The sequence below is a fragment of the Bos javanicus genome, chromosome 25 (genome assembly GCF_032452875.1).
Source record: "Bos javanicus breed banteng chromosome 25, ARS-OSU_banteng_1.0, whole genome shotgun sequence".
NCBI classification, from domain to species: Eukaryota; Metazoa; Chordata; class Mammalia; order Artiodactyla; family Bovidae; genus Bos; species Bos javanicus.
In genome coordinates this window covers 381,529-402,842 of record NC_083892.1, presented here as the reverse complement: position 1 = coordinate 402,842, position 21,314 = coordinate 381,529, and the positions used below count along the sequence as shown (strand labels likewise).

Below are 21,314 nucleotides of genomic sequence, written 5' to 3'. Positions count from 1 at the left end.
AAAAACATACGTACTTAAAGTTTGTTTTTTAAGCTGTGATATTTATTTTTTTGATCACACCTCGCTGTGTGTGGGATCTTAGTTTCTACCCCAGGGATTAAACTTAGGCCCCTGGCATTGGAAGTACAGAGTCTCAACCACTGGACTGCCAGGGAAGTCCCCATATATATTTCTGTGTGTTGTGTGGATGGAGTTTTTTTTCTTAGTTTCATTTTCAATTGTTGATTGCAAGAGTATAAAAATACAATTGAGTTTTGTACGTAGATCTTGTACCCAGAAACTTTGCTGAACTCATTTATTAGTTCTAATAGTTGCTTACTGGATTCTTCAGGATTTTGTACATGCAAGGCTCCCCAATTTAGATGCCTTTTGTTTCATTTTATTAATGAATTGCTCTGGGTGGAAACTCCAGAGGGGAGAAACATGGTGACCACAGCCAGGATCTCCAGTAAAATATTGAATACGAGAGACCCGCTTTTTCCACTGTCTTCAGATGGGACACGATTGTTTTGAAATCTTTTTGCTTTCTTAGTATGGACACTTACAGCTATAAATTTCCTTCTAAACACTGTATTAACTGTATTCCATTTATTTTGATATGTCTTCATTTTCTTTCATCTCAAAGTATTTTCTTTAATATTTACTTTTATTATTTTTTATTTGGCTGTGCTGGGTTTTAGTTGTGGCATGCGGGATCTTTAGTTGTGGCGTGTGGTATCTAGTTTCCTGACCAGGGATTGAACCCGGGGCCCCTACATTGGGAGTGCAGAGTCTTAGTCTTTGGACCACCAGGGAAGTCCCTCTTTCTTTTTTTTTTAATTGATTGATTTCTTACTGCGTTGGATCTTAGTTGCGGCACTTGTGATCTTTGTTGTGGGCTTCTCTCTAGCTGTGGCATGGGCTCCAGAGCATTTGTGGCACACGGGCTTAGTTCCCCTCTGGCTGTGGGATCTTAGTTCCCTGAACAGGAATTCAACCCACATACCCTGCATTGCAAGGTGGATTTTTCATTTTTTTCCTGCGCTTGGTCTTCATTGCTGCCCACAGGCTTTCTCTTGTTGTTTTTCAGTCACGAAGTTGTGTTAACTCTTTGCAACCCCATGGACTGCTGCACGCCAGGCTCCTCTCTCCACTATCTCCTGGAGTTTGCTCAGATTCATGTCCATTAAGTCAGTGATGCTATCTAACCATATCATCCTCTGCAGCCCGCTTCTCCTTTTGCCGTCAATCTTTCCCAGAATCAGGGTCTTTTCCAATGAGTCAGCTCTTCACATCAGGTGGCCTGATACTTCCTTAGCACTCAGCCTTCTTTATGGTCCAACTCTCACACCCATACATGACTACTGGAAAAACCGTAGCTTTGACTATACGGACTTTATAATGTCTAGTTTTGTCATAGTTTTCCTTCCAAGAAGTAAGCATCTTTTAATTTTATGGCTGCAGTCACCGTCTGCAGTGATTTTGGAGCCCAAGAGAATAAAATTTGTCACTGCTTTCACTTTCCCCCTTCTGTTTGCCATGAAGTTATGGTCCCAGATTCCATTATTTTAGTTTCTTTAATGTTGTGTTTTAAGCCAACTTTTTCACTCTCCTCTTTCACCCTCATCAAGAGGCTCTTTAGTTCCTCCTTGCTTTCTTCCATTAGAGTGGTATCAGCAGCGTATCTGAGGTTGTTGTTTCTCCCAGTTTTCTCTAGCTGCAGCAGATGGGGCCCCTCTTTGTTGCGGTAATAGGCTCTAGGTCTCGGGCTCGGTAGTTGTGGCCCATGGGTTTAGTTGCTCTGAGGCATGTGGGAGCATCCTGGACCGGCGGTTGAACCTGTGTCTCGCTTGCCTTGAAGTCCCTTACAGTACTGTCTGACTTCCCTTTTGATTTCGTATACTCTAAAAACTACAAATCAGGACTTCCCTGGTGGTCCAGTGGTTAAGAATCCACCTGCCCTGTCAATGCAGGGGACACAGATTCAACCTCTGGTGCAGGAAGGTTCCACATGCTGCGGGGCAGCTAAGCCCACGCGCCACATCTGAGTGTGCGCCCTAGAGCCCGCGCTCTGCAGTAAGGGAAGCCACTGCACTGCAATGAAGCATAGACTCCAGGTTGCCAGGGCTTAGGGGCTGGAAAGGATGAACAGTCAGAGCACAGAGGATTTTCAAGGCAATGAGACTACCCTGTATGACGCTCTAATGATAGATACATGTCATTACTGTATGTGTGTTAGTCACTCAGTCATGTCTAACTCTTTGTGACTCCATGGACTGTAGCCCACCAGGCTGCTCTGTTCCAGGGATTCTCCAGGCAAGAATACTGGAGTGGGTTGCCATAACCTTCTCCAGGGAGTCTTTCCAGCCAGGGATAGACACCGCGCCACCCTGTTTCTCGTGCCCCCTGTATTGCAGGCAATTTCTTTACCACTGAACCATCTGGGAAGCCCTGACCTGGGGGTATAGCTCAGCATTATTGTATATTAGCTGCTCTGCTGCTGCTGCTGCTAAGTTGCTTCAGTCGTGTCCGACTCTGTGCGACTCCATAGATGGCAGCCTACCAGGCTCCTCTGTCCCTGGGATTCTCCAGGCAAGAATACTGGAGTGGGTTGCCATTTCCTTCTCCATTGGTTGGTCTAGGGATTGTAATTAGATTCTTAACATTTCACAGACTCTAGAATTTATACTGTGCCGTTGCTTGTAAGATGCAGGAATTTTGCAACCATGTAGGTCTGTTTTCTCCCTCCCCCATTCTATTTGCTCCATTGTTTCTAAGAAGTCATTCATTGTTTGAACTGTTATTCCCTTGAATGTCATTTTTCTCTGGGTGCTTTCAATATTTTCTCTTTTTGTTTGGTTTTCAGTAGTTGACTGTGATGTGTCTGCCTGTGATTTTCTTTTACACATTCTTCTTAAGACACACTGAGCTACTTGAATCTGTAAATTAACGTCTTTCACCAGATTTCATGTTTTCTTCTGCCTCATTCTCTTCTGTCCTCTTGGAATTCCCCCTTTAAGCATGTTAGACTTCTCATTCCCCCCTTGGATCACTGCCAGGGGAGCCAGGGTAGATGGCTTATTCTAGGAGCGGGGGTCCCAGGAGGCTTACCCCTATTCTGCCCCCCCAGGGAAGCTGGTGGGGGGTGCCAAGGGACAGCCTGCAACCAGAGCTGACGCTAGAGCCTCCTGTCCTTGCAATCATCTTCTGCCCTTGTCACCCTCTGTCACTCCGCACTGGAAGGGGAGCAGGACTCACCGCGGCCACCGTGCCCCATTGCCGCTGGGCTGTGGCCCCGACTCAGTGCATGCCAAGAGCTCTGAGAGCAGCTCCTGTGCCCTGCACCTCCTGGTTCCTCGGTGCCCAGCACCCAGGACAGGGAGCAATCATTAACCAGATAAAATAGGGATACAGGAGAACTACATGCTGCACTCTAGAAAAAATAACTTGCATTTAAGCATAATTTTAAGTGTATGAGCCTCCTAAAAGTTTTGATGGGAAAATGATCCTTTATGAAATGATAATAATAGATGGTAGTTGGAGTTAAGAAAAACTTTGTCTCAGTAAAATAAAGATGCAGAAACTCTATTTGTTCCCCAAAGTTCTGGGGAAGCTATTCCTCTGGGCCCCACGTGTCTGGGTGCCCTGGTCTAATTCATGCTGACACGTAGGGGCACTGGGAGGAAGAGAAAGAGAAACCGCCCGCATCCCAGCCCCACTCACACGGGGACACTCTGGTCCCTCCCCGAGGAAGCCTGCAGTGGGCTGACAGGACACCCCGTCTGTAGAGCAGGTGACTCCTTCCAACCTGGGCCTGGCACACAGGAGGAACCTGGGCTGAACTGGGGAGGGTGGGAGAGCAGGGGGCGGGGGTACTGAGGGGCCCAGCCTTTCCCAGTATGCCCAGGGCTGAGTGCCCACCTCAACTGGAAGGGCAGCCGTGGGAGCGAGGCCAGCTGGCACTGGCACTGGGCCCAGGATGGCGGCAGTGCTGGCCCGGGCTAAGCGGGGAGGAAGGACGGAGGGGAGACCTGGGAGAGGAGGCAGGCGGGGGACTCAGGAGGGGCGGGCAGTGCTTGCTTTCTCTCCTTTGCGGGAAATATGTCTTTCCCTGGGTGGGCAGGCAGGCAGCCGTCCACTCAGTCCACACTCATGGAGCCGGTGAGGGCCTCTGAGGGTGTTCCAGCCTGGAAATGGGCTGCATCCAGGAACTCTGTCCATAAAGCCAATGCAGGGGACGCAGGTTCCATCCCTGGTCCGGGAAGATCCCACAGGCTGTGGAGCCACTAAGCCCAGACTCTGCAACCGCAGAAAGCCCGTGCGGGAAAACCCATCTGTGGGAAAACTGTGCGAAAATTCCTGAGATATCCAGGTCCTCGTCTATGCACCGTCCCCTCACAGAGCCCCAAGGGTCCACAATCACAGACACCTCTGTGGCTGTGACCATGCGTGTAGCCTAATGTTTGAAGCCTGGCCTAAGATGGAGTCCGGCTCTGTTTCCTCCTTCAGAAAGGGCCCAGAAGGAAAGAAGACACTGGAAACACCCCGCACCCTGGCAATCGACAGGAGACGACAAGAAAGATGTAGCTGGTCCCCTAGCAGGCAAACGGACCACAAGGGAAGACAAGACACCCTGTCCCCTCTCGGGCGAGGGAGCGGGCACTTGCCCTCTGTGGCTGCAGTGTGAGCTGCTCCTGAAGGCATCGGTGGCAACACTGAAATGTACTGGAAATGGGGACCCGTGCTTACAGGGGTGCTGGTGAAGGAGGAAACAGACAGAACAGGCTCCATCTTGAAAGCAGGACTCCATCGTGGGCCGGACTGTGGACTTTGAGCTCTATGCCCAGTATCTATGGAAACGACGTACCAATTGGAAAACCAGACCCCCGGGATGAAAGAGCCCCAGGACTCGTACCTAGACTCTCCATTGCCTAAAAGAATACCCTAATTATCTGTGTAACCAAATAGAATCATTAATTCTATTATGCTTATTGGGATATGACCACAGGCCTATTGATTATTATCCACTGTTAACTACCTAGGCTTAAGACATATGAATCACAGGTTAACTTTGATTGTATCTTTCTTTTCCTTTGTTCAGACTAGTTTCAGGGAATTTGGGGAGGTGGGTTTGGGCACGTACACTTAGGGTATATAAGATTTTCACAAAAAACTGGTCGGGGTCCTTGGCTAAGAGGAGACTCTGCCTTGCGCCCGCTGGTGTAATAAACTGCACTCCACTATCTGCATTATCCTTCTGAGTGAGTTTGTTTCCCGGAAAGTGTGGCTACAACATTTTCTTAAGTGTGTGAATTCCCTTTCTATCTCAGGTGGGTTTTTATTACTTGCACAGCACATGATTCCTTCCACTTGCCTTGATGACGTGGATCCTTTCTCCTTTTACCCATTTTACAATTACATAATGTTTTTTAAATGAATCTGTTTTTTAATTTTTTGGCCATGCCGGTGTTGTTGCTGCACAGGGCCTTTCTCCAGTTGCGGCAAGCAGGGCGGCTCCTCTCTGTCGAGGAGCACAGCCTTGGGCTTCTCACTGCGGCGGCTTCTCCTGTTGCTCTATGTCACATGGGCTTCAGTAGCTGCTCCACAGCACGTGTGATCTCCCTGGACGGGGGATGGAACCTGTGAACCCTGCACCGGCAGGCAGTCTTACCCACTGAACTACCAGAGAAGTCCCACATAACATTTTTTAAAGTGTAGTCAAATAAGTAACCTTTTCTTCATGTTCCCCAGTTCTTTGTCTTGCTTAAGAATGGCTTTCCCATACCTGTATTCTAAGGGACGTGTTCTAGGTTCCTTTTAATATTTTTATTGTTTTATTCTTAACAGTTGATTACCTCGAATTTTCCACATACTGTGAGGTAGGATACAGAAACCTCCTACCACAAGGGCCTGTTTCCATCTTCAAGTGAGGCCCCCAGGTGGGCCCTTTCTATTATAAAGACTCTTGTTACTTAGCAGAGATCTCTGATTCTGGTCCATTTGCAAGTTCCCCAGCCCCCCAGCTCCCCGCCTCAGACGAAGCACAGACACCTCTCCTCCTGCCTGCTAGGGAGTTCGGTGCTGGAGTCTCACTGAGGTGACCCTCAGAGCGGGTAGGGTTGAGGGCACCGCTGAGCCCAGCCTGGGGCAGGGATGGGTCTCAGATGGTACAGACCTCGGGGCTCAGTGCTAACCACAGCTGCTGTCCCTGCATGATCTGGGTCAGTACAGTGCACTAAAATCGAAGCTCAGCAAAACCCGTAATTGGTCTCTTCTCTTTGAGAACCTGGGAGCCCCCAGCAGCCCTGGGTGAAGAGGCCCTGCCCAGATTCCAGAGGAATAAATAAGAGTTCACACCTGGGGCTTTCTCCTCCCCCTTCACCTTACCTCATCCCTCCCTTCCCCCCAGCCTCCAGTGGCACTGGGCTCCAGGGGTCAGCTTCTCCTCTCTCCGTACCCGTAAATCCACAAACACACAGACACACATACACTGAAATTCAAAAAATTCAAACAGATAGAACCCCTCCTCCCAGTCCTCAGCCACTTGCTTCCCTTCCTGCACCAACTGCTGGATGCTTCTAGGCATTCTCCACCTTTGAGACATGCCAACTAAACAATTTTTTTTCCTACAAAAAGTGGAGCTTTCTGAACACATTATTCTGCCCTTTCCTTTTTTCTGCTAACGGTCCTCCTGCTAGACCATTCCAACCAGTACACAGAGCTTCTGGATTTTCAGCCCACTGGATCAGTGTTTATACCATCACAGCATTTGAATCTCCATCTGGGTACCCGTGATTCAAATGCCCCTTTCCCTCATGACAGGTATCTGGGTGCAGGCTGCACTCATGCAAGCTCATGCTTCTGCGACCATCTCTGCAGGGAAAATGCACAGCGGTGGCAGGGTGAGGCTCCCAGAGGCTCAGCAAACCTAAGAAAGTCCGGGCGCTGCAATCAGCTTTTTGCAGATCTGTTAGGTCAAAGAAAAAAGGCCTCTGGGTGCTTTTCTCTAAGGAGGGAAATTTGCATATCCTTTGCAGGAATCTTCTCCAGTGGTTTCCTTATTGGTATTTCCTTATTGGTATCTGTGGTTTCCCGGTTGGTGTGTCTTATTTATCTGTAGGAGCTCTTTATTGTTAGTAATCTCAGTAAGATTTCTTTGTGATGCAAGTCCAAGTGTCCTCCAGTTTGAGGCTTCCTTTTTGTGAGTTTGTTGCAGTTTTGCACTTAGCTGAATTTCTCAGTCTTGCCTCTAGTCTCCTGGGTCATATTTATAAAAGTCTTCGCTTCCCCTAGACGCTAAAAAAGTTTCCCTAAGTTCTCTGGAGTCCCTTCACCGTTTCCTCTTCACGCTGAAATCCTTAATCTCTTGGAACAGACCCCGGGGTCAAGGGCGAGGAGTGACTCGCATCACCGACGCGAATCGCCGCCTTCACAGTGTACAAAATATGTGCAGGAGCCTCTTAATCTTTCCATGAAAGTGTTTTCACCCGCACTCGTAGAGCCTTTGTGGTGTGGCGCGCCGGGAGGCCCGCCGGGGAGTCCAGATCCGGGAGGCGGGAGCGGCCGCCGGCGGGCCGGACCTCCCGCCGCGCCCAGCCAGTCACGCAGCGACCCGGGTGCCCCCAGACACATGTGGGGCGCTCTGCGGCCGCCCCGAATCTCCTGCGCATTCCAAGCCACGCCGCACCATTTCTGCTTCAGAACCAAGACCCCCGCGGTTCTCTGGGTCCGGTGCCACCTTCTGCCCCGACTCCGCCCCCCGTGTCCCGCGACCCTGCACCGCATCCCGCCCCGCCTCCGCTACTCTGTGCGCAGTGGCGGACCCACGTTCCCGCTCAGTCCTGACCCACCTCTGACCTATTTTCCCAGCGCGCCCTCTTGGTCCGCGGGACGGCCCCAGCCCCGCGTCGCACCCCGCCTCGTGTCACCCTCCCTCGCCCCACGTCACCGCCCCGCGTCGCCCCTCTGTCCCGCATCCTCCTTCCGATCGCCTTCCACGCGCGCCCCCCGGGCAGCTCTTCACCCAGCGCCCCTGTCCGCCCGGGCTCCGGCGGGGCGGGGCCTCACAGGCGGAAGTGCCCGGGGCGCCGGCGGCCGGGACCGGCCCGGAGGATGGGAGCCTTGGGCAGAGGCGGCGGCGGGGGCCGCAGTGGCGGCGGTGGCTGCCCGGGCGGCGGCGGGGGCGGGCGGCCTGGTGCGCGGGCCGGGTAGCGCCTGCCCGAGCGCGGAGCCATGCGCGGGGCTGGGACTGGGACCGGGGGCGCGGCGGTGGCGGTGGCGATGTCGCTGCTGCTGCTGCTGCTCTCTCGGTCCCCGCCTGCCGCCGCTGGCGACGGCAGAAAGAGCGGTAAGCGAGCGCGGACCCGCGGGCCCCATCCCCGGGGCGCGGGCGGGGGCGCGGGGGGAAGAGGCCGGGGGGGCGGGTCCGGGATTGTGACTCACCTGGGGACACCTGTGCGCTCACCTGGCGGGGACGTAGGCCTCAGGTCCCCACACCGTGTTGGGGGCGCAGGGCGCCGAGTGTGAGAGCGATCTGATAGAAAGGACGCCCTCTCCCTTTCCTCTGTGCCCAGGGCCAGGTTCGGCCAGACTGTCCCCTTGGAGCAAGCTCTCCTTTCCTTCCTCCTCCCCCTCCTCCTCCCAACGCGTTCTGGCCGGGTAGGACCTTCGGGCACCAGGGTGAGGTTGAACGGCCTGGGGGGGGACTCTCCTGGGACTCCAAGGGCTGCGGTGGGAGTGCGAGTCCCTAGGAGGAAACCTTGGGCAGTGGGGTTCCGGGATGCCATCTGGTCTGGGAGAGGGGCAGAGTTGGAGAAAGTTGCTTAGATCCTGGAGTCGCAGCCAGGTGTGTTTCATGGCTTCGCCTCTCTCACAGTGACCACTACCCGGGTGCAGTCAAAGGCTCAAGGGGGTGGCTAGATCAGAAGGTGCTACTGGGTGGCGACTGGGGGTGCTGAGTAAACTACCTGACTTCTGTGGCCTTGGGCTCTCTGATGGCCTGCTGGCGGGCCTGGGAGGGCCCAGATGCCCCAGGAGGCATTAGGCAGCTTATCCAGCACAGCATGGGGTGGCTCCCAGCCCATCCCCCCACCCTTCTCTGAGATCTTGCTCCTCCAAGCTCCTGTTTCTCTGAGGGCTGTGCCTCTGGTTTCTGAGCCTGGCTTAGCTTGAACTGAAAGGCAGTTTCCCCAAGGCTGGCCCCTGATGAAAGCGCTCCACTGGGGACTGCCACCCCTACTTTCTCCTTTTCTTCCTTCTCCCTGGTCATTGGTAGGGAGATGGAAAACCTGGGGCAGCCGCTCCCCTCCTGAACGGATCCTGCATTCTGTGTGATCCTGGCTTCTGGGGTCTCTGGGTGGGCAGGGTCTCCGCACTGGGTGCCTATGCTGGTTTGGAGGATGTACTAGAGGATCCCCTTACTAGGGTCCCCAGACAGGCTCAGGGACTTTCTTTCTCCTACCCCCAACCCTGTGTCCTTGGAGGGGGTTGTGGGCGGAGCAAGTATGCATGTGGCTGGTGCTTCCTGATACTGGAAATGTAACTTCCACTTCAGGCTCGGATGTGTGAATGGCCTGGTACATTCACCAAGATAATGGAGTGGGTGTCTTGGGCAGGGAGGTCGGGGTGCAGGGCTGGGGATGGGATGGAGGGGCTGGGTGGCCCCGGGAGTGGGAGGTCTTATCTCTTGTGCACCTTGAGGAGACCAACCACCAGCTGAATTGCAGGTGTCCAGGGCTGGCCGGGGAGCCAGAGGACCCAGCCCCTCTCAGGCAAGGGGCTGGACGCCACAGCTGGACCTCTCCTGCCTGGCCACGTAGAGCAGCTGGGTGCTCGGCAGCTGACTGTTTCTCTAAGGCCCTGAGATCCCATGGTGGTGGTAGTGGGGGGATGGTGCAGCAGGAAGAAGTTTATATTAGTTCAGTGGCTCCTAGTCTCTAAGCACTCAGGCCACAGCCGGTAGTTGGAACCTGGTGACCAGCAGATACCTGGAAAGCCTGGTGCCTGTGCTGTGTGGTGCCTACCCCTGCCCAGCCCCCATACTGGGCTCCTGGGAGCTCAGATGGCTTTGCAAGTGGGCTGCTATCTCTTTTCAAGGTGCTTACATGGGAGTCAGGAGGCTGGCAAGAGAGCCAGCTGCTCACCCGGTTCCCTCACCTGCTCACCTGGCCCACCTGGAGGGGCCCCGGGCTCACTGCTGGGATGCTGTGGGCTGCCACCCTCCTAGTGGGGCAGGGGGAGGAGAGGGTGGCCCCACCCTGCTGTGTTCACAGTGTGTTTCTTCCCGAAGCACTTTAACATCCATTAACCATGGAGGGAGGGGCAGCTGAAGGGAGGTGCTGTCCTACTCCCCAACTCAGAGGAAGCTGGGCCCAGAGAGGGGAAGGGACGGTCAAGGTCACTCCGCGAACAAGTCCTGAGCTGGCGGTGGGGCAGTGCTTCCTGCTGAGCAGCCCGGGCACCTCCTTAGTCACCCCTGTACACAGCACTGGGGCGGGCCTGTTTTTGGAAGGTGGGGCCCCCCTCGTGGGGCAGGTGGTTATGCCGTGGGCCCCAGACACGAGGTTGTACTGGTTAATGGACTGTCCTAGGAGGGTCCTAATCCAGGGTGGGGTCTCCAGAGACCTTTAGAGCTGGTTTGGAAAGGCTGGTGTGACAGGAGGGGGCCTTGGGTGAAAACTTGCAGAGTGTGTTGGGGAGAGGGGCCATGGAAGTGAGGGGCTGGGAGACACTGCCAGGACTGGGGGGCTCCAGGGTGGGGCATAGGCCGCTAGCTTGTGTGCTGCCAACCCCTGCTTTGTCCCTGTGCCCCTCTGCAGGGGCTTGTGCCCACTGAAGTAGCCGCTCCAGCCTAGGTGCCCCCCGCCACCCTCCACCGCAACACACACACAGGGTCTCTGCTCGCCTCCTCTCTGGGTGAGGAGGGACAGCGGCTCTTCCTGTACCCCAAATCATGGCCTGAGCAGGCAGCCAGCCTCCGGACCTGGTCGCCCTGCCCTGTCCACTGCAACCAGGACCAGGGATCCTAGCACTGGGGAGACTCAGTGGAGGTGGGGGTGTGTCCTGGCCTCCAGTGCCCAGGGCAGATGGGAGGAGGGATGGGGCTCCCACCTTGACCTCTTCCTGTGCCTTTCACCCTCCATCCCTCAGCCCCAGGTGTGCCAAGGCTGCGGTGGGGGGGCCCCAGGGGCTGTGAGCAGTGGGAGAGGAGCAGCCCTCTGAGGGGGGCTCTTCCTGCTTCTGAGGTCTGAGGCACTTGACCTCATGTTGACCCAACATGTGATTGGTGTTGGGGCCTGTGGGACTTGTTGATCCGGGGTGCCTGGTGGGTGGGATGCAGAGATCTGGGGAACTGAGCCTGTGAGCTGGAGGTTGCTGGCAGGGCTGGAGGGGTTAGGAAGATGGATGTACAGACGTGGGTGAGAATGTGATTCCTGAGTGAAAGCTTCTGAGCCCCGGCCCTCACCAGGGGCTCGGGGGCAACAGTGACTTTTCCCAGGTTGGGGTTGGTGTGCCAGGCATCCCAGGGGCTCCATGGCTCCCCTGGCTGCTTCTCTGAGGCCAGGCCAGGCAGAAGGGCCTCCGCCCTCCGCCTTTCTCCATCTTGTCCCCAGGGGAGGGCTCCCAGGCTCCCTGGCTGCCTGACAGTGCCTTCTCTGCAGACTCCAGGCTGGTGTCAGAGCAGTTCTCCCAGGCCCCGCAGAAGCTGGCCTTTTACAACTGGTACGGCAGCGCCCGGCTCTTCCACTTCCGTGTGCCCCCGGACACGGTGCTGCTGCACTGGCTGCTGCAGGTCACCCGGGGCAGCGGCCCCACCTGCAACAACGTGGAGACCACCGTGTAGGTGCCAGCCCGCTCATTGCCTGCCTGCTGGAGCCGCCCAGGGCCACACCTGAGACCTCCCCGCTCTCCCTGCCTCCAGGTACTTCCGCTACGGCGCCCCTCCTGTCATCAACCCACTGGGCACCAGCTTCGCCAACAATACCTCGGTGCAGCCCTCCTTCCTCCTCAGGATGCTGCAGGACAACGCCTCTGTCAATGTCTCCTACCCAGCACCTGGGGACTGGTTTGTGGCCGCCCACCTGCCCCCCTCCTCCCATAAGATTGAGGTGAAGGTAAGAGCACTCCCTCTGGGGATCGGGGGGCAGCACCGCTCAGTGCACGAATGACTGGTCCCTGTTCACCTCCTTAGGGCCGACATTGCTCAGGGCTCTGCTGCCCAGCCCTGCCCCCGAACCCCAGGCTCTCTGGGCCAGCCCCGCCGGCTCTGGACCAGTCACTCCCCTTCAGTCCATCCCTTCCTCTCTGGGCCAGCCGCGCCCCATCTGCTCCAACCCCACCTCCAGGGCCAACCACGCCCCCTCTGAACCAGCCCCGCCCCATCTGCTCCAACCCCTCCCCCTCGGTCCATCCCCGCCCCTCTGGGCCAGCCTCGCCCATTTGCTGCAATCCCGCCCCCTCGGGGCCAGCCCCATCCCATCTACTCCAACTCCGCCCCATCTGCTCCAACCCCTCCCCCTGGGTCCATCCCTGATCCCTCCGGGCCAGCCCTCCCCCACCTTCTTTGCCTGTCCCTGCTCTTTCCTCAGGACTTTATTCCCACCTGTGCCTACATCTTCCAGCCGGACATGCTGGTCGTGCGAGTGGTTGAGATGTCCATCCTGGAGCCTGACGTGCCCCTCCCACTAGTCCTCCTCTCCCAGCCCAGCTACCTCAAGTAAGTGCAGGCTTGCTGGAGTGGGCAGCCCTGCTGGCCTCAGGGCAGGTGAAAAGGTGGGGGGTCCAGGTCTTGGCCCCCACCCTGGAGGGTGAATTTAAGCATGGGGTCCGGGGGCAGGCCGAAGCTGCAGAGCCCAAGCGAGGCTGTGTCCCCTTGGCTGCAGAGTCTTCGTCCCCAAGCACACCCAGGAGCTGCGGCTGGAGCTGCAGGGCTGTGTGTCCAATGGGAGCCTGGGCTGCCCTGTGCACCTTACCGTGGGGTCGGCCACCCTGCCAGGAAACTTCCAGAAGGTGCTCACTTGTAGCGATCCCACCACGGCCTGCCGCCTGCTGCTGCCCTCACCACCCTGGGAACGGTGGCTGCAAGTGACGGCCAAGAGCCTGGCGGGGCCCCGCGTGTTGGTGACGTTTAGTGCCGTGGCTGCCCTCACAGGTGGGCTGTGCGGGGAGGTGGCTCTGCCCCGCTCCATCCCCAGGCCTGCCTGCACTGAGCCCCTTGTGTCCTGACAGCCTGCAGACCGTGGACTGTGAACCTCCAGCGCCTTCTGCAGAGCAGCCCGAACCAAAGCAGCAACGCCTCCACGGGCCCGCCGCCCCTGAGCCCCAACACCCAGGACCTGGACCAGAGTGGCGAGGCAGGCAGCGGCGCCTTCTGCTTCAGGAGCTTCCCCATCCTGCGGGAAGACATGGATGTGGTGTCTGTGCGCTTCCGGCCCCTGGACAGGGCCTCGGTGCTCGTGCAGACGGACATGCCCTCAGTGATGAAACTGCACCTTAACACGGGCATGGACAGTGGGGGCTCCCTCAGCATCTCCGTGAGCGTCAACCAGGTACCCTGATCCTCAAGGTTGGGTTGGGATTGGGACCCGGGGCCTGGGGCTCAGACCTTCCTGGGGTGCAAGGACTGCTCAGGCCTTCCTGTGCCCACTTTGACATGGAGATTGGGTCCGGGTGGCCTTTCTGGCAACAGAGTGAGCCTGGCAGGGCATCGGGCTGGCATAGGTGCCAACTGAGAAACAGGCCTGTCCCGGGGGCAGCGGGTCCCTGTTGGCAGGCTGGGGCTGCATGGGGGCAAGAGGCTGAGGCTGGGGTCCTTGGCCTGGAGGGGACAGTCCTGGTGGGCCCTAAGCCAGCGGGAGCCACAGAGAATAGCATTTAGCATCAGAGGTGAGCCTGAGGTGGAGGCTGGGGACTGACCCTGCTCGGCCTCCCTTCCAGACCGTGATTGCCAGCAACACCTCGGTGGTGGCCTGTGTGACCGCCGGCTCGCCCTTCCTCAGCTTCAACACTTCGCTCAACTGCACCACAGGTACTGGGAGGCGCGTCTGGCCCAGAGACTGGCAGGCATCTGGCTGCCTCTGACCGGGCCTTCCCACTTCCTCCCTGCAGCCTTCTTCCAGGGTTACCCCTTGTCCCTGAGTGCCTCGTCTCCCACAGCCAACCTCAGCATCCCCTACCCAGAGACGGACAACTGGTACCTCTCCCTGCAGGTCCTCTGCCCCGAGAGGCCTGAGTAAGTAAACTTGGGGGCAGGTGGCCAAGTGGTTGTGGTCAGGCCTGTGGATGGGACTGCCTGCATTCCAGTTTGGGGGTGACCTGTCTTCCTCCAGCCGTGCCGGGTCAGTTGCCTCCTGCGGGGTCCCTCTCTCCCCCCAGCCACTGCTCCCGTGGCAGCTCCGAGACCGAGGACACGAGCGGGGATGCTGGTCCCAGCCCAGGCAGGTGGGGGCTCAGGCAGGCAGGGAGAGGGCATCCTGGCCTTGCAGAGCCCCTTGTGGTTGCAGTCCTCTGGGGCCCAGGGGACTTGAACACTCTGAGTTCAGGTGTCCAAGACCCTCTGGGAGCTCCAGAGCAGGGCTGGCCAGCAGATCTCTGCAGCCAGCCTTCCTGGGGCCCCTTCCTCGCAGGGAGTGCATGCAGGCCTCAGTCCTTGTGGAGACCACCTTGTACTTGGTGCCTTGCCTGAACGACTGCGGACCCTACGGCCAGTGCCTTCTGCTGCGTAGACACGGCTACCTGTATGCGGGCTGCAGCTGCAGGGCAGGTAGGAATGGTCCTGATGCGCCTTCCGCCTGTGCCTGTGGACCTCAGCCCTGGGCCTCTCTCTGGCAGCCACCCCAGCTCAGCCAAGGTTGGGGGGCGCCCCGAAGAGTGAGGGCCACCGCCTCCTTCCCCAGCCTGCCATGCCCCGCAACCCCTGTGTGGGCTCACGGAGGCACCCCCGGAGATGGGACTGCTTTATGGTCTTGGTTTCCCGTGCTCACACCTGCCCACACTGGCCTCCGTTTGCCCACACTTGTCCTGGCCCGCTGTGGGGTGAGGAAGGGTTTCCTCCTCAAGGCTCTGGGCATGGAGTAGGCCCTGAGGTTCCTGAGCAGCCACTACCTTGCCTGGCCACACTGGCCCGGCCTTGGCACCCACAGTGCTGCGTTGGCCCACAGGCTGGCGTGGATGGAGCTGCACAGACAACAGCACAGCCCAGACTCTGGCCCAGCAGAAGGTAGCCACCCTCCTGCTCACCCTGAGCAACCTCATGTTCCTGGCCCCCATTGCCATCTCTGTGCACCGCTGCCTCCTGGTGGAGGCCTCAGTCTATGCCTACACCATGTTCTTCTCCACGGTAAGTCCGTCCGCTCCCCGGGGTCAGGGGGAGGTGGGAGGCTGGGTTGTCGCTCATCACTCGGCCCACAGTTCTACCACGCCTGCGATCAGCCGGGTGACGCTGTGCTCTGCATTCTCAACTACGACACGCTGCAGTACTGCGACTTCCTGGGCTCTGGAGTGTCCATCTGGGTCACTGTCCTCTGCATGGCCCGGCTGAAGGCGTCCCTGAAATACGTGAGTGACCTCCTGATTCCTGGGTCTGGGTCCTGGGAGAGCGGAGGCCCTTGTGCACAGCGTGTCAAGGGAGACACCAGAAGGGTTTCTCGCTGCCCTTGGAAACCTCTTGATCTGACCAGTACTGGGAGAGGTGCCTCTAGCAGTGAAGGGACTGCTGGCTGCTCGGAGGGTGCCAGGAAAGGATGTGGTGGGCAAGGTTAGGCCAGGCCTCATCCAGAGAGGAGGCCTGGAGCCCCAGACCTGGACCAGACCTCCCCAGGAAGCGCCAGCTCTGCTCCTGGAGCCCCTGGACTGAGAGCACTTCAGGGCTTGGCTGCTGGACATGCGTGCCCTGGACAAGCCCATGCTTCAGAAACTCCCCTGTGGGGAGCTTTCTGGTGGCCCAGTGTTTCAAGCTCTGTGCTTTCACTACCCTGGGCCCAAGTTGGGGAACTAAGATCCCACAAGCTGTGCGGCATAGCCCAACAACAACAAAAACTGCATTAGAAATACACCTGTGGATGGACCCGAGGGACCAGTGGATCCCAGCAGTGCGGGAGCTGGGAGAGGATTACCTCCTCCCTGCCAGCAGAGCAGGACACAGGCTGCCGGTTTCTGCAGGGGGCTGGCAGGGGTGCTGGGGGCGACGGGGGGACATGGGGATGACCGGCGGGCCCACACCGCCTGCTCCTGCTGGACCTTGTGCCATCAAAGACAGCCTGGCCTGGGGCTCCCATGACCCGTCATCGTCCCTGTGTTTCGCCCAGGTCCTCTTTATCCTGGGCGCTCTGATCCTCGCCATGTCCTTGCAGCTGGACCGCAGGGCCGCCTGGAACACGATGGGGCCTTGCCTCTTTGCCATCGTGGTCATGGTTACCATGTGGGTAAGGACCTGGGGCAGGCAGGCTTCTTGCCCAGACCCCCTCCACTGGAAGTTGGGGTACAAGAGTGTGGGCTCCCTATACCTGCTCACCCTGCGAGGACAGAGTGTGGCCCCTCGTTCCGTCCATGTTCTCATTCCTGGGTATCTGTGTTCTCCACACCCACCGAGGGCTGCCAGCAGCAACCCACAGGGGCCCAGTGTGGCTTGGCACCCCTTGAACCCCTCCAAGCAGCCCACACTTGCAGCCCTGGGCAGTGCCCCGAGATATGACCGCAGCTCCGTGCAGATACCCGTGTGGTTTCCTGCAGGTATACCGCTGCGGGCGCCGGCGCCACTGCTACCCCCCCTCCTGGCAGCGCTGGGTCTTCTACCTCCTGCCCGGCCTCTCCATGGCTGCTCTGGCCCTCACCATCTATGTTTCCATGATGACCAGCGAAAACTATTACTACACCCACAGCATCTGGCACATGCTGCTGGCAGGGAGCGCAGCCTTCTTGCTGCCGCCAAGGGAACAGCACGCCGAGCCCTGGGCCTGCGCCCAGAAGCTCACCTGCCACTATGAAATCTGCAAGAACCACCGGGACGAGCTATACACAGTGACATGACAGCCGGCGGGGGCGGGTCACCTGCAGCTCTGGTGATTCCTCCAGCCAGGGACAGGACCGAGGGAGAGGGACCCTATGGAGATCCATTTCCAACTGAATAAAACTGCCCTGCACACTCTTTGGCTTCCCCCTCCCGATGGAGGACCACACCCCCAGATACCTGTGCCTGCGGGCTGCCAGCTGACTCGGTCCCTCTGCAGGTCCCAGCTAGAGTCTGTAGGGGCCCCTGGGGCCAGGGCCAGGCTGCCTGGAGAGCACAGGTACCATGTGGGAGCAGGCTGTGGGTTATCCTGGCCTGGGGATGGTTGAAGGGAGATGTGGAGTGGGAGTCCCCCACTGCCCAGTTCCCCTGTGAGGCTTTCGTGTGAGACACCCAGGTGGGCAGAGGAGCCCTGAACCTGCCTCCCGTGGGCCACTGGCTTCTTGACCCTTTGTGCCCTGAATGCCAGCCTGCCTTGGGCATGGATCTACCCCGTGCTGACACACTTGCCTTGAGAAGGAGTGACCACACTTAACCATGGAGCTGATGGCACTGGGGGTCCGTAATGGCCAGCTGCCATGGGTGGGCATGGGGGAGGCTGGCTTCTGGCTGTCCACTCCTCCCCCTTCACTTCCTGTGGCTCTCAGTTTTGAGATGAGCTTCCTGGGTAGGAACCTGCCAAGCAGCTCTCAGGACGCTGAGCCCACAAGGCACACCTTGTCCTAGCTTGTGTCCCACTGGGCCCTGGGTTCTGGGCCCTTGTCTAGGGAGCATCTCCTTGTATTCCCGGGAGAGCAGGGATGGCTGCCACCTTCCACCCAACTGCACAGAAGGGAGGGGACTCCTGGAAACCTGGCCCAGCCTTTCTCCGGTTGTGGGGACGCCCAGTAAGGGCTGCTGTCTGTTTGAGGGGCCCAAATGGGGCCGTGGGAAGGTGAGCAGCTGAGCCCAAGGTGAGGGGCACGCGGCCCTCCCACCTCCTGGCGTCTTCCTTTCTGAGTCCTGTCCAGGCTGTGGCCTCCCCGGAGGCTTCCCGCTCCTCCAGAAACCCAGGACTTGGCCACCGGAGCTGGCTTGTGAAGGGGAAATATTTATATGCAATATTTTGAGGGGAAGATTTTTCAAGACATTTAAAACGTATTTTTCTGTAGCTCTGATTTCACTGTGATTGGTGAATTTAATATTCTACAATGATGTTTCAAGGCAAGAGTTTTTACATTGTTTTCTGCGCCCTTTCCGGGAGGCGGGAAGGTGAGACCGAGATTGACAAGTCCCACCTCCTTGGAAACGGGCCGTACTTGCCGACGGTGCCTAGAGCCGCCACCTTCTCCGCAGGGAGTTTTCTACCGTCCCTAAAGGGGAGAGGGGGCGGGACGAGGATGGGTAGACCGACAGACTTTGCAGCCAGTCAGCGGCGGGTGGAGGGCCCGATGCCTCGGCGCGACTTCCGGTTCCGGCGAGGCCTGGGTTCTGTAAGGTAGGTGCTGCGGCAGGTCTGCGTTCGGGGTCTTGCAGGGTAGAGCCTGGATCACGCGTCTGCGGTCAGGGCCGAGCGAGGGGTTGGGCCGGTGGCGGGGATATCGCGGGAGCAGGGGTATGGTCGAGGCCCGCATCCTGCCGGGCGCGCGTGACGGCGGCCCCGGCCTCCCGCCAGGCTCGCCGCGATGCCCCTGCACAAGGTCCCGGTCGGCCTGTGGAAGCGGCTGCGGCTGCGCGAGGGCATCTACTCCCGCCTGCCCGCGCACTACCTGCGCTCTCTGGAGGAGGCGCGGACGCCCACACCCGTGCACTTCAGGCCGCACGGGGCCAAATTCAAGATCAACCCCAAGAACGGGCAGCGGGAGCGCGTGGAGGACGTACCTATTCCCGTTCACTACCCCCCGGAGTCCCAGCTGGGGCTCTGGGGCGGCGAGGGCTGGCTGAAGGGTCACAGATACGTCAACAACGACAAGGTGGGTGAGCAGGCTGGAGCCGTGCTTCCGCGGTCTCGCTGCCCTGCTCCTCGTGGGCTTTTGGGGAACGTGGACAGTGTAAGGGCGCCCACCGCTCGGGGAGAGAGCCTGACAGTGTGGTAGAGACAGCTCCCTCTGAGTTGTGCTCAGGAGTTGAGTCTCAGTTCTGGCAGCCAAGTCGAGTGTACTGATGGGAGGAGCCCTGAGTGTTGAGAAGGGCTGGGGGTGAGGTTTCAGGTCACCTGTCAGCTTGCCGCCAAAGGTTCACCTCAAATCAGGTCTCCTGAGTCTGCTGCTAAGCGGTGCTGCCTCTGGGGGGAGCTTGAGGTTGGGGTCTTTGTGTCTTTAAGGCCTCCCAGGCTGGCGTCTCTTTGCCCTTGGCCCCTTGGTCTCTGGTTTGGAATGACCTGTGAACCACGGGATATAGCTGTGTGTGCTGTGTCTGGAATGAAGACCAGCACCCCGGGCAGAGTCTGGGTGGGAGTGGTCCCTGCACTCCAGGGTGTGGTGAGAAGCAGCAGGGCTCACCAAGCCTCCCACATCTGCAGTTCTCCAAGAGGGTGAAGAAAGTGTGGAAGCCGCAGCTGTTCCAGCGTGAGCTCTACAGTGAGATCCTGGACACCAGGTTCACTGTGACGGTGACCATGCGCACCCTGGACCTCATTGACGAGGCCTACGGGTTTGACTTCTACATCCTCAAGGCAAGCAGATCAGCACCAGGCTGGGGTCCCTGGTGAGATGTAAAGGGGACCATGTCCCTTAATGGACACCCCGGTGGGAGTCAATTACTGTGGACGTGGGAAGCACAGCTACCTCCTTCTCTGCTCTTAGACCTTCCGCTCTCCCGGCCTGGGTGTAAGGGCTGCCCACATGGCCTAAAGTACTGCACCAGGCTGGCCTGGGGGCTGCCAGCTGCTGGGGAGGAAGCTGGAGGGGCCAGCTGTTGGGGTGGGCGGGGCCCTGCCCTCAGCACCTGGCCCCATGCGGTGCCTCCTGCCAGACCCCGAAGGAGGACCTGTGCTCCAAGTTTGGAATGGACCTGAAGCGAGGGATGCTGTTGCGGCTCGCCCGACAGGACCCCCAGCTGCACCCGGATGACCCTGAACGGAGAGCGGCCATCTATGACAAGTACAAGGTCAGGGCTCCAGCCTTTACTTACTGCTCCTCGTGGGTCCCCCAGCTGGCTGCCTGAACCTCACTGAGAGCCTGTCTCTGCCTGCCCAGGCGTTTGTCATCCCAGAGGCAGAGGCTGAGTGGGTTGGTCTGACGCTGGACGAGGCTGTGGAAAAGCAGAGGCTCCTGGAAGAGAAGGTGAGCGTGTGGAAAGACCAGTGAGAGCTGGATGCTTGGTGCCACTGGTTGCTTTGACTGCCTGGCATTCCCCAGGGTCTGCCCAGTACCACTCGGAGGCCTTTCTGTCTGTCCCTTAGAGGAGTCTGTGGCACATGGTAGCTGCTGCCCTCTCCCTCTGCCTTTATTCTCCAGGGAAGCCAGGGGCAGGTGCCTGATCCTGTGCCCCTCTCCCCGAGACAGGGCACTGTCCTCTGGGTTAGGGGCGAGTGTGTGGTGAGTGGGCCTGGTTGACCCTGTGGCCAGGCCCAGTCCTCTCATGCTCGATGCCTCTGGTGTTTGGTCAGCAGCAGCTGGACTCTCGGCCTCCCCAGAGCGCCTTATGGTGACCTGTCTTGCCCCTCCAGGACCCCGTGCCTCTGTTCAAGGTCTACGTGGAGGAGCTGGTTGAGCAGCTTCAGCAGCAGGCGCTGTCCGAGCCGGCTGTGGTACAGAAAAGAGCCAACAGGACGTAGCTGCCCGGGGACCTGGGCCTGACAGCCAGGCTCAGCACCGTGGACAGAGCCTGGGGCCTTGGTGACAGCCACCCATGGGCAGTGGGTGAACCCATGGCTGTGTGCTGGCCATGCAGCTCCTGGCTAGGGTGGGCTTTGTGGGAGCCCCAGGAGGTGTCTCGTCCCAGGATCCCCAGAGGCCTGGGGCCATCTTACTGCCTGTGTGGTTCCCTGCTCCCTCCTCCTGCAGCAGGGGCCCTGTTGAGGAGGGTCACCACCCTCCGGGGCCAGTGTGAGTAAAGTCTGAGCCAGGTCGTGTGTGTGCTGCTTTGCTTAGAGGATCAAGCTGACTCCCTGCCGAGGTGGTCTTGGCACGCAGCTCAGGTGGGTAGTGGTCCCAGGCGTGCAAGGCTTCAGTCCTGTCTCTCGTGGAGAACCCAGCGTCGGGGGAACAGAGTGGTGCTGCCCCTCCCCCCGTTGCACAGCCCTGCCCAGGTGGACTGTCCTCCAGAGCGGAGGCCAGGTGCCATGGCCAGGCTCTGGATGTGGCTGCACAGGGTCTGTGCCAGCTTGGCCTTTGGCATGGTGAGCACC

General features: G+C 58.4%; 2 protein-coding genes across 4 annotated transcripts; both read left to right on the top strand.

Moving 5' to 3' along the window:
* Window positions 1-8,122: 8,122 nt before the first annotated feature.
* Window positions 8,123-17,122, top strand: PGAP6 (post-GPI attachment to proteins 6). 2 transcript variants are annotated; one of them, XM_061400567.1, is made up of 13 exons: window positions 8,123-8,326; window positions 11,640-11,817; window positions 11,900-12,092; window positions 12,600-12,694; window positions 12,861-13,129; window positions 13,207-13,526; window positions 13,915-14,005; window positions 14,086-14,209; window positions 14,604-14,740; window positions 15,138-15,316; window positions 15,388-15,534; window positions 16,284-16,400; window positions 16,708-17,122. In XM_061400567.1, the coding sequence occupies exons 1-13, from the start codon at window positions 8,212-8,214 to the stop codon at window positions 17,002-17,004; spliced, it is 2,262 nt and encodes a 753-aa protein (XP_061256551.1). In that variant the 5' UTR covers window positions 8,123-8,211; the 3' UTR covers window positions 17,005-17,122. The 2 variants fall into 2 exon arrangements, with proteins under 2 accessions (XP_061256551.1, XP_061256550.1); XM_061400566.1 differs by having other exon boundaries at window positions 12,567-12,694.
* A 1,052-nt stretch (window positions 17,123-18,174) lies between these two features.
* MRPL28 (mitochondrial ribosomal protein L28) lies at window positions 18,175-21,034 on the top strand. Of its 2 annotated transcripts, XM_061400592.1 has the most exons (6): window positions 18,175-18,461; window positions 18,639-18,936; window positions 19,485-19,637; window positions 19,937-20,071; window positions 20,161-20,247; window positions 20,634-21,034. In XM_061400592.1, exons 1-6 carry the CDS (start codon window positions 18,175-18,177, stop codon window positions 20,739-20,741), a joined length of 1,068 nt encoding a protein of 355 aa, XP_061256576.1. In that variant the 3' UTR covers window positions 20,742-21,034. The 2 variants fall into 2 exon arrangements, with proteins under 2 accessions (XP_061256576.1, XP_061256577.1); XM_061400593.1 differs by lacking the exon at window positions 19,485-19,637.
* Window positions 21,035-21,314: the final 280 nt, after the last annotated feature.

Excerpts from the sequence above, each read along its gene's own strand:
- PGAP6 (XM_061400566.1), top strand. The coding sequence starts at position 8,212 with ATGCGCGGGGCTGGGACTGGGACCGGGGGCGCGGCGGTGGCGGTGGCG. Across the intron at positions 14,210-14,603 it reads CTCTGCCCCGAGAGGCCTGA|GGAGTGCATGCAGGCCTCAG; the intron begins GTAAGTAAACTT and ends CCTTCCTCGCAG. Across the intron at positions 15,317-15,387 it reads ACACCATGTTCTTCTCCACG|TTCTACCACGCCTGCGATCA; the intron begins GTAAGTCCGTCC and ends CTCGGCCCACAG.
- MRPL28 (XM_061400592.1), top strand. The coding sequence starts at position 18,175 with ATGATGTTTCAAGGCAAGAGTTTTTACATTGTTTTCTGCGCCCTTTCC. Across the intron at positions 18,462-18,638 it reads CGAGGCCTGGGTTCTGTAAG|GCTCGCCGCGATGCCCCTGC; the intron begins GTAGGTGCTGCG and ends GCCTCCCGCCAG. Across the intron at positions 20,248-20,633 it reads AGAGGCTCCTGGAAGAGAAG|GACCCCGTGCCTCTGTTCAA; the intron begins GTGAGCGTGTGG and ends TTGCCCCTCCAG.